The sequence below is a fragment of the Physeter macrocephalus genome, chromosome 20 (genome assembly GCF_002837175.3).
Source record: "Physeter macrocephalus isolate SW-GA chromosome 20, ASM283717v5, whole genome shotgun sequence".
Classification (NCBI taxonomy): domain Eukaryota; kingdom Metazoa; phylum Chordata; class Mammalia; order Artiodactyla; family Physeteridae; genus Physeter; species Physeter macrocephalus.
Window position 1 is genome coordinate 98,404,116 of NC_041233.1, and position 11,222 is coordinate 98,415,337.

Consider the following 11,222-nt stretch of genomic DNA (forward strand, 5'->3'; position numbering starts at 1 on the left):
TTAGCCTGGGTTATTTAGATCAAACCCAAACCACTTCAGTTTACCCTACGTGGGGTAGGGAGCTGATGCCTTCTCCAGTCTTCTTCCCCAGGAACTAAAGCCTGGAGGAGGTGGCGTCTGACTCAGGAATACCTCGAAGGTGATGCACTCAGGGGAATAACCCCACAGGGGGAGTTAGCACACCTGGCTCTTCTCTTCACCTGGCTGGTCAGTTGGGAGGTTGCTTCTTTTGGGCCTGTTGCCACCTCTGAGAATAAAAGGGCCAGCCTAGGGCTTCCCTGGTGGTGCAGTGGTTGAGAATCCGCCTGCCAACGCAGGGGACACGGGTTCGAGCCCTGGTCTGGGAAGATCCCACATGCTGCGGAGCAGCTAGGCCTGTGAGCCACAACTACTGAGCCTGCGCGCCTGGAGCCTGTGCTCCGCAACAAGAGAGGCTGCAACAGTGAGAGGCCCCCGCTCACCGCAACTAGAGAAAGCCCAAGCACAGAAACGAAGACCCAACACAGTCAAAAATAAATAAATAAAATTAAAAAAATAAAATAAAAGGGCCAGCCTAGATGATTTAGAATTTTCCTTGGGGCAGGAGGGTCTGGGGAACCCTTGAGCAATTTGATCTTCTAGGAAGCCCTGCAGGGTGAACACAGCTCACCTGTACCCTGTTAACGTACTTGGACTATCTGGGATTCACCTGGCCCCAGGAGCGTCCTCCAGTTACAGGATGTACCATCCCAGGCTGGAATACCATCACTGGGGCATATTTCCAGCTTGAGGTGCTCAGTCACTCTCTTTGAAGAGACAAACGATTACTACTGCACCGAATTTGGGTCCCCAAATGACAGCAACATCATGTGTAGGGGAGAGCCACGACTGTTAACTGGTGCATTTAACCAATTAAATTCGGCTTTGTGTCTCAAAACAATTTGCTTGATTATTAACCAAGCTGGAGACAATGATGGAGGTGCTATTCAGAGGCCTGATAGATTTCAAGGTTTGGGTAAATTCTGAAGAAATTATTTACTTAGTATAGATGTGATCTCAAAGAAACTTTCTCAAATAATAAACAAACAAATAAATAAAATAAACCTTCAAGTTGAGCATTGGGCTGCGAATTTCCCTTGAAATAGCTGCCATTTTCTTAAACCTACAGCATAAGAAGTACCATAGAGTTGGTATGGTATTTGTTTTCCGGGGCTGTTGGGAGGATGAATGGGATACCCCAGATAAAACGGTGCGTGGGCCCGCCAATCAGGCCGGTGAGGTGCCTGCTCAGAGCCTTCTGTCTCTGTCGATCTGGCACAAAATAGGGCCTCAATAAATATTTACCAAGTACATAAACGGTTGCCCGCTTTTCTCCCTTTGTTTAGTCACTCTCCTTTTAAGCTCCTACAAAGAAACCCAGGGCCCTGCACGCTGCCAGTTCCACTAGGGTGTGGATGCAGGGTGAGAAGAAGGGGGATGAGGAATCAGTAAGGGAGGCCAGGGATCCGAAACGACAGGGAGGAAGAGAAAGCTATGCTGAGAGGCGCAGGGCCAACAAAGAGCCAGACGCAGGCGAACCCCAGCGCTCTGCACCCGGGACGGGCCCTCGGCGCGCCTCCCGCCCAGCGCAGTCCACGCCGCCGGCCTGCACGGGGCGAGGCGCCCCCAGCCCGCACCCAGCGCGGGTCAGTGGCCCCCGCCCCCGGGGCGGTGCCGGGAACACGCGGCGCCTCCGGCGGTCACGTGGGGGCCGCTCCGCCGGGCGGCGCTGCTGCTTCCCGATCGCACCCTCCCAGTGCCGGGGACGCGGCGCTCGTGCTCCCGCCGGAGCCTGGGGAAGCGGAGACCAGGAGGCGGCCCGGCCCTGCGCCCACAGGATGCCCGCCGCGGAGCCGGGCGCCGCCGTCCTCGTGGAGCTGGCGGAGGCGACGACGCTGCGGGCCGCGGGGCCGCGGCGGCAAGGGTAGCGGGGCCGCAGTTGGCCCCGCGGCGCCGCAGGCGGGCGGAGTGGGAGGAGGAGCGGCAGGCATCCTCCGCGGCGCGGCGGGCGGGCGGCGGCCCTGCTGCCCCGGCGCGCCCCTGGCCCGGGAGCCCGGAGAATGCGAGCTGCGCTCCCCGCCGGCCGCCGCCTCCCCCCGCGCCGTGCGCCCGGCGACCCCCGGAGCTGCTCGCGTCGCCGCCGCCCCACAGCTGCGGGCGCCCGGCCGCTGGCTGCGCTAGGACCCGCCGCCGCCGGTCGCCGAGGGCTGGTAGGAAGGGAGGAGCGGGAGCGAAAGGGCCCCGGAGACTGGCGCCCGCCGGGGCGCAGCGCGGCATGTAGCTGCGGGCTCCCGCGCGAGGGTGTCGGCCCGGCCCCGCCATGGCTGGGACGGACAGCGGGAACCTGAAGACGGTAAGGCTGTGGCGGGACGCCGCCCTGCGCGCCAGGAAGCTGCGGAGCAACCTGCGCCAGCTCAGCCTCAGCGCGGCCAGGGGCTGCCCGGGGACCGACCAGCTCGACTCTCCCGACGCGCCCCAGCTCGTGCTGCCAGCCAACATCGGGGACATTGAGGTGCTGAACCTGGGCAACAACGGCCTGGAGGAGGTGCCCGACGGGCTGGGCTCGGCGCTGGGCAGCCTCCGCGTCCTGGTCCTGCGCCGGAACCGCTTCACCCGGCTGCCCCCGGCGGTGGCCGAGCTGGGCCATCACCTCACCGAGCTGGACGTGAGCCACAACCTGCTGAGCGTCCTAAGCGCCGAGGTGGTGAGTGCCCTGCGCGAGCTGAGGAAGCTCAACCTCGGCCACAACCAGCTGCCCACCCTGCCCGCCCAGCTGGGCGCGCTGGTCCACCTGGAGGAGCTGGATGTCAGCTTTAACCGTCTGGCGCACCTGCCCGACTCCCTCTCCTGCCTCTCCCGCCTGCGCACCCTCGACGTGGACCACAACCAGCTCACGGCTTTTCCGTGGCAGCTGCTGCAGCTGGCGGCCCTGGAGGAGCTCGACGTGTCCAGCAACCGGCTGCGGGGCCTGCCTGAGGATATCAGTGCCCTGCGTGCCCTCAAGATCCTCTGGCTGAGCGGGACTGAGCTTGGCACCCTGCCCAGCGGCTTCTGCGAGCTGGCCAGCCTGGAGAGCCTCATGCTGGACAACAACAGGCTGCAGGCTCTGCCCGCCCAGTTCAGCCGCCTGCAGCGACTCAAGATGCTCAACCTCTCTTCCAACCTCTTGGAGGAGTTCCCTGCCGCGCTGCTGCCCCTGGCTGGTCTGGAGGAGCTCTACCTTAGTCGCAACCAGCTCACTTCCGTGCCGTCCCTGATCTCGGGCCTGGGCCGTCTTCTCACCCTGTGGCTGGATAATAACCGGCTCCGCTACCTGCCTGACTCCATCGTGGAGCTCACGGGCCTGGAGGAGCTGGTCCTGCAGGGGAACCAGATCGCTGTGCTGCCAGACAACTTTGGCCGGCTCTCCCGGGTGGGCCTGTGGAAGATCAGGGACAACCCGCTGATCCAGCCCCCCTACGAGGTCTGTATGAAGGGGATCCCCTACATCGCAGCTTACCAGAAGGAGCTGGCTCATTCCCAGCCAGCGGTCCAGCCCCGCCTCAAGCTGCTCCTGATGGGCCATAAAGCTGCAGGAAAGACCCTGCTCCGTCACTGCCTCACCGAGGACAGAGTGGAGGGGAACCAAGGAGGAGGGGACAAGGAGAAGAGCCACCCGCCTTCACCTCCTCCCGTGAGCAAGGGCATCGAGGTGACCAGCTGGACAGCGGATGCCTCCCGGGGCCTGCGGTTCATCGTGTATGACTTAGCCGGGGATGACAGTTATGAGGTGATCCAGCCCTTCTTCCTCTCCCCGGGGGCCCTTTATGTGCTGGTGGTGAACTTGGCCACCTATGAGCCGCTCCGCTTTCCCACCACCGTGGGCTCCTTCTTGCATCGGGTCGGGGCCCGCGTGCCTCACGCCGTGGTGTGCGTTGTGGGCACCCACGCCGACCTCTGCGGGGAGCAGGAGCTGGAGGAGAAGTGTCTGGACATCCACCGCCAGATCGCCCTGCAGGAGAAGCGTGACGCCGAGGGGCTGAGCCGTCTGGCCCGGGTGGTGGATGAGGCGCTGGCCCGGGACTTTGAGCTCCGCTCCGCCAGCCCCCACGCAGCCTACTACGGTGTGTCCGACAAGAACCTTCGGCGGCGCAAGGCCCACTTTCAGTACCTGCTCAACCACCGGCTGCAGATCCTCTCCCCTGTGCTGCCCGTGAGCTGCAGGGACCCACGCCAGTTACAGCGCCTGCGGGACAAACTGCTCTCAGTGGCCGAGCACCGGGAAATCTTCCCCAACCTCCACAGAGTACTGCCTCGGTCCTGGCAGGTGCTGGAGGAGCTGCACTTCCAGCCCCCTCAGGCGCAGCGGCTCTGGCTCAGCTGGTGGGACTCGGCTCGCCTGGGCCTGCAGGCCGGCCTAACCGAGGACCGGCTGCAGAGCGCCCTCTCCTACCTGCACGAGAGCGGGAAGCTGCTCTACTTTGAGGACAGCCCGGCCCTCAAGGAGCACGTCTTCCACAACCTCTCCCGCCTCATCGACATCCTCAACGTCTTCTTCCAGAGGGATCCTTCCTTGCTGCTGCATAAGCTGCTCCTGGGCACCAGCGGCGAGGGCGAGGCTGAGAGCCGGGGTGAAAGCTCCCCGCTGATGGCGCCGCCCGCCCCAAGCCAGGATGCGCTCCGGGCCACCCAGCTCCATCATTACGTGGAGGGCTTTCTGCTGCATGGGCTCCTGCCGGCCCACGTCATCCGGCTGCTGCTGAAGCCTCACATCCAGGCTCAGCAGGACCTGCAGCTCCTGCTGGAGCTGCTGGAGAAGATGGGACTCTGTTACTGCCTCAACAAAGCCAAGGGCAAGCCTCTGAATGGGTCCACGGCCTGGTACAAGTTCCCGTGCTATGTGCAGAACGAGGTGCCCCACGCGGAGGCCTGGATTAACGGGACCAACCTGGCCGGGCAGTCCTTTGTGGCTGAGCAGTTGCAGATTGAATATAGTTTTCCCTTCACCTTTCCACCCAGCTTGTTTGCACGCTACAGCGTCCAGATCAACAGCCATGTGGTGCACAGGTCGGATGGCAAACTTCAGATCTTTGCATACAGAGGGAAAGTCCCTGTGGTGGTGAGTTACAGACCTGCCAGGGGGGTCCTGCAGCCGGACACCCTGTCCATTGCCAGCCACGCATCCTTACCGAACATATGGACGGCATGGCAAGCCATAACCCCCTTAGTAGAGGAACTGAATGTCCTACTTCAGGAATGGCCTGGACTGCACTACACCGTGCACATTCTCTGTTCTAAGTGCCTTAAGAGAGGGTCACCCAATCCACACGCTTTCCCAGGTAAGAGGGGAGAGGGATGTGTCTCCCTTGCGGTATGTTTTAAGATGCATTTTGGGAAGATATTTGTTTCTCCTTTGGCAGACTGTTTGCTTAACCTCACTGGCTCCCCAGGAAAGCTTTTCAAGGTAAATAGAGGGGAATTTGGGGACAGGCAAAAGGCAGTAAGTATATGAGCAATAGGAATACTGTTCCCAGTATCATGTATCATACTCTTCTAATAGAAAGACTCAAACTTCCAAAGTGGGTTCCAGTCAAAACATTTTGGATCTCCTTTTTCCTCTTCCCAATTAAGCCTGCCTTTCCTGGAAGGAAATTCCAGATGGTTGAACAGAAGATGAGTGGTGTCTGATGCCGAGCCCTGGGCTATATAATGCTTATTAGACACATCTCGAAGGGGTGCTCTGAGTTTGAGATGTCTAGTCTCATATTCTTTTGTTTAAGTTCAGAGTGTGACCGTAATGCAGAAATTATTGCTCTTTTTTCTTAAGAAATTCCAGAGAAGAATGTTTCGTAATCGGGGTGAATGATGGATTAGTAAAGACAGAAATGTCAGTCTGTAAGGCATGACTCAATCCTGGGATGACTGTTTCACCCACTGCGCTCTAGGGCATGAAAGAGAGATTACTGAAATCTCGCAGGGGAGTTTTTTGGGTATTTCTTGGTAATTTTGTGCTTTACCGACATCTTAAGGCCCGGTTTTTGGTTAAGTGTTAGAGAGTGGAGCTTTATGGAGGTGCTTTGTAAGAGATGGAAGGGACAAGAAACTGACACGAGTTTTTGGTTTTTTGTTGGGTTTTTTTTTCCTCTTTTGGGGAGTGTTTTCCAGCAGACTTTTTAATTTTTTTTATTTTTTTTTATTTTTATTTTTTAACTGTTTAAGGTGAGTGGGAGAATTCCAGGACTGGTAGGATTTTTCAAGCCTGGTTAATTGGTATCCTGTGTCTATCTGGGAACGGGTCCATTTCTTCACTCTTTGGAACTCTTCTCTAAACAGCTCTGATTTTTGTGAAGCAGGCTTAGTTAACATTCCAAGTGTCCTAAGGACAAACCCAATAATAGCATCACTGCCAGTTTCTCCCCTCGGTCCCCCACCTCTGGGTACATTGAGGGGGGTGATGAAATGGAAGACTGTACGCCCCTGTCATCTTTGTCCTAGTCTGAATGCTGCTCGTAATAGTATCGGGAAGGAATTGGACACCAATATTTCCGAAGGTAACATCTCCCCGTTGCCCTAGATCTAGGCTGAGTTTAATTCATCAGCTGAAAAAAGCTGCCATATCCGGTTACCAGTCAGTTAAGCCGTCCGTTCTGTATGATTATCTGGTGTCTCGTCACAGTTCGTGACTTGGTAGCCCTTTCAGTTTGTTTTATATTTGCCATTGCCTTTATTCATGAAAGCAAAATTCTTCTCTATTGTGCCACTAAATTGAAGAAAGTGGTTGAGAATTACATATTCACAGAGCAGATTATTGAAGGAGCTACTTAAAGCCAGTTCTTAACACAAGAGATGGAGCATTAATAAAACTGATGTTATTAACAACAAAGGGGAACACATAGGTTATTGAACAAGGAAGGATCTGTGCAGAGGAATTCGAAGAACTTTGAAGAGTAAACAATGAGGCTGAATTTTTTTTTTTTTTCTAACCTCAGCTCTTTATTTTTTAACAGTCATAAATTCCACAAGCAAGCTGTCTCCAGATGCAGAGACAACCCCATTCTCTTGTTATTGTTTTGCCTTTTTGTCTTTCAAGGAGGTTCACCTGGTTTGCGATCCAGGCTATAGGGAAGAGGTGGCTTTTTCAACGGAAAAAGCAATTAAATGATTGAAAATTGTCAAATTATCTTATGTAGTGAGTAGGAATAACTCATCAGCTGTTTTCATAATATGGACTGTAGGTTTGTCTTGTTTATGGTCAGAGAAAGAAATTATCTTTTTGCTTCGTTCAGGTTTGATTTCTTCCAAAAGCAGCAGAGGGTCCAGAGTAGTGGGAAAAGAGGATTATAGTACATTTATTACATTAAGAAGACAAAGAAAAAAACCACATTTTCCTCTTTCATAATTTTCTGTGATAGCCATCATTTGTTAGTATTTGTCACAATTCTGAAAGATTTGAGAAGAGCTAAAATAATGAAAAGCTAGAAGGTGATGTAGGAACAAACGTATAACGTTGGGTGTTCAGTTAGTGAGAGCATACATTTAAAAATACGCTCAACAAAGTCCCTGGATTATTAAAATATATTGTAACTCAGCAGACACCTTTGAATCTCTTGGTAGCCTTTTGTTTCTTTAAGAAGTCATTTTGCTTTTTAGAGACGTGAAAAAGGTTGGTTACTTAGTTTTACATTTTATTAAAGTGTCAAGTTCTCTTGTAAACTAGCAATTTTATATACAATGGTGAAAAACACTGGCTGTTAAATTTGTTTCAGCTTCAAGACATTAGATTAAATTGGAAATTAATCAAAGTCTCTCCTCTGATTTTATACGGAAGAAACAAAGTTGCATTATTATCTTAAAAAGTTTGTGTGTGTCTGAAAAGCCCATTTTGGCTCTGTCCCTGTGGATGGGACATTGAATTTTCTGGCCTGAGCTGCATTGAGGTAGTTGGCCTAGGGAAGTATAACGCTAGATTTCTCTTTTCTTATTTTGATTTACAAAAGAAATGCAATGTTTTGGAAAATCCTTAGTCACCAGGCCACTTGTTTTGAAAAGTTCTTGTAAAAAAGATCTAAGCACCGTGTCAGAGAGGTCACCTGTTTGTTTCATTTGAGATAAATGGGTTGAGTGATAAGAGAGGCTTTCAGAAACTCAAAGAAGGCCCATGTCGCAGCCTACACGTCAGGTGTGAGTCTTTGCCTACTTTCTGCCACGACTCTACTGCCAGCACCTGACAGCCAGACTTCCTCCTCCTTAACGAGGGAACTCCGTGGAATATTCTTGGCCTTGAGTAAGTTTCTTCTTGCGGGATATTTATCTATGCTCTTGTTCTGTTCCACCAACATGACATCTAAACCAGGAGAGCTGACTGCTCCTGAGGTTGGATAATGTGTGGCCTATGGATGTAAGATGTGGAGGTGAGGACGGAGGTCCACAGCGAGATTCTAGTGCTTTGCTATCCATTTCAGTATTTGAAAGGATGCTGTGTTTTTTTAAATTGGAAGAGTGCATCTTGGTGAGTTGAACTTGGGCCGCGTGTGATTTTTCATGAAGTATCCTACTCTCCACATTATTCAAGGTCACTCTTAAGATTAATTAGAAAGCAACCCAGAGCAGTAGGAAGAGAATTGGTAGATGATCTTTTATATATTTGATCCCTTTCATTCACTCAGTTGCTCAGCACCCTGCCGCTTCTCCCTAGTCAAGTGTCTTTTGTCCTTGTTTAATTTCTTACACACTCTGTACCTCTCTGAAGCCCTCAGTGAATTTTGCCTTGTTCTGTGGCTGTTTGTGTAGGTCATAATATCTCTTTGATTAGCTTGTTCACTTGCTTCCTCCAAGCAAGAAACATGCCTGAGGCTTTGTGGCTTCTGTAAGAGCCTCTCAACTGTCTGCTGGATGATTGGTCTTTGTGAGAAATCTCTTTTTTGTTTTCTTTGATAGTCACATACTCTGTCAGATTCCCAGGTGGTACTCCTGTAGTCATCTCGCTTTGTCCTGTGTCCCAGCTTCCCTCCCCCACACTTGTCCCTCTGGTGTTCTCATCGTGACTGTATTACTGGCCTTGCCCTTGAATAGGCCCTTCACTTTGACCACTGAAGCAAAGCAAAATTCTTGCCTTGTTCTATCTCAGTTTTAGAGTTCCTGGAATTAGCATGACCTAGTTGCTCAGATTGAATTAGTCATTGTTTTTAATTTTGCAAAGGTTATTAAATATCTTTTTGGTTTGGCTTTGTTAATACTGATGCCACTCAGCTTTTGTTTTTGTGGAGAGTCCTCTTTGAACTCTCTTGGGCTTTGTTTCATAGAAACATCAAAACCTTCATCATGCAGTGGACGAAAGAAACTCCCTGCATAACAGAATTCAAAGACTTGAAAGGCCTTTGGAGTGTTCAAATTATTTTGAATATTAGGTGCCTCTTCTTTAAACTCTAGAATAAACTCTCAAGTCCATCCCTACACAAGTTTAGAATTTCCTAGAGAAAGTATTTTTTTAATTTGTTAACAGACATTTTGTGTCGTCCTCTGCCACCTGCTTGTCTTATCCTCCAGGAAACCTCACCTATTTTAGTTCTTACTCATTTTCTTCTTCTGATCACCTAGAACATGTACAGGGTGTACTTCACGGGGTTGTTTTGAGCATTAGTTGAGAGTCTGTGTCGGGGAAAGCAGTTACCCCTGTGTCTGGAGGAAGTGAGGGGCTTCTGCTCCGTGTACCAGAGGGGGCCGTGGTGGGGATGGCTGATATGGGAATGAACATTTCTGGTTGATTTCTCCCTTCACCCACCAACTTGCTTCTCTCCATGGGAGTCTGTTTTGATTAAGGATCTGACCATCCATCCATCAGGGAGCTTTTTTTTTTTTTTTTTTTTTTTTTTTTAAAAAACGCAGGGGACCAGTAGTGCTGGTCTCATCTCTTGCCCTCTCTTGTCTGCTGCAGCCGAGGCCCTCCTGGGCCCGGGGATGGAGAGGAGAGTTGTTTGTGTTTCAGGCTCTGCTTGGGGCAGGCCTAGCCAGGTCTCTGTTCCCCTGGTTCCGCTGCTCTGGTTGCAAAACCAGGTGTCAGGTTGCTGTCAGGTTTACTGGCCTCTGGGGACTGGCTACCTTCACTTCAGTGGGGAGGGCTGTGGAGGCCTCATTTTGGCCTGCCTTCCCCAAACCTGCTCCGGCAGGCACTCGTGAAGCTGACCCTGGGATCCCCATTTAGTGCCTCGAGTCTGCACGGCCTGTAGAACCCAGAGTGACTGACAGACATCTCAGACAGCCACAGCATACGTACGATGACATGTCTTTCTTGAACCACCAAGACCCTCTCCGTGAAAGGTGTGGCAGTTTGCTCTGCGGTTGTACCCTCACTTCTCTGCGTTCTGATGTCTCGTGATGGCACACTGTGCCCTGGATGGTGCCTGGCACAGGACTGAGCAGGTAGAAGGGATTCAAAGCGGATTGGTTATTTTTCAAGAACTCAAGAAATTCTAGTGTTTCTTAATTGAGTCCTTGGCAGAGTGGTTTTTTTTTAGGTTGCTTGTGATGTTTTTTATCTCAAAGTGTGTACTTTAAGAGAAGCGTGTATAATTTTCCTATGGGATTTTTCTGCCACATCAATCCCTGCCCTCTGTGTACATCCTCCTGACTCTTACAGAGATGGGGGAGGAGTGGGCGAGGGGCAGCTTATCAGGATGAAGGTGAGTGAAGCGTGGATGTTGGCTACAGAAAGCTTCCACCACCTGACATCACAGTCGCTCTCCTTGAGGCAGTGGGCACTCCCCTCCCTAGCTCGCTCTTTCTTCTTTCTTTTTCTTTTATTTTTTTTTTGAATTTTTGAATTTTTTTTTTATACAGCAGGTTCTTATTCCTTATCCATTTTATACATATTAGTGTGTACATGTCAATCTCAATCTCCCAATTCATCACACCATCCCCACCTCCCACCCCCCCCACACTGTCCACTTTCCCCCCTTGGTGTCCATAGGTTTGTTCTCTACATCTGTGTATTTCTGGCCTGCAAACCGGTTCATCTGTACCATTTTTCTAGGTTCCACATATATGTGTTAATATACGATATTTGTTTTTTCTGACTTCACTCTGTATGACAGTCTCTAGATCCATCCACGTCTCAACAAATGACCCAATTTCGTTCCTTTTTATGGCTGAGTAATATTCCATTGTATATATGTACCACATCTTCTTTATCCATTCATCTGTCGATGGGCATTTAGGTTGCTTCCATG

The 11,222-nt window shown here is 51.6% G+C and overlaps 1 protein-coding gene across 5 annotated transcripts in view; it reads left to right on the forward strand.

The window, feature by feature from the left end:
* Positions 1-2,190: 2,190 nt before the first annotated feature.
* Positions 2,191-11,222, forward strand: part of MFHAS1 (multifunctional ROCO family signaling regulator 1) — a 122,545-nt gene continuing 113,513 nt past the window's right edge. The window contains exon 1 of one of the 5 annotated variants that reach the window (XR_003677516.2): positions 2,191-5,336. Coding sequence is in view for 3 of the 5 variants with exons in the window: in XM_028481275.2 (XP_028337076.1) it covers positions 2,339-5,336 (2,998 nt within the window). In the remaining 2 variants the exon portion in view is untranslated. The remainder of the gene's footprint in view (positions 5,337-11,222) is intronic. The other 4 variants (XR_003677515.2, XM_028481275.2, XM_024131406.3 and 1 more) reach the window with 4 other exon arrangements.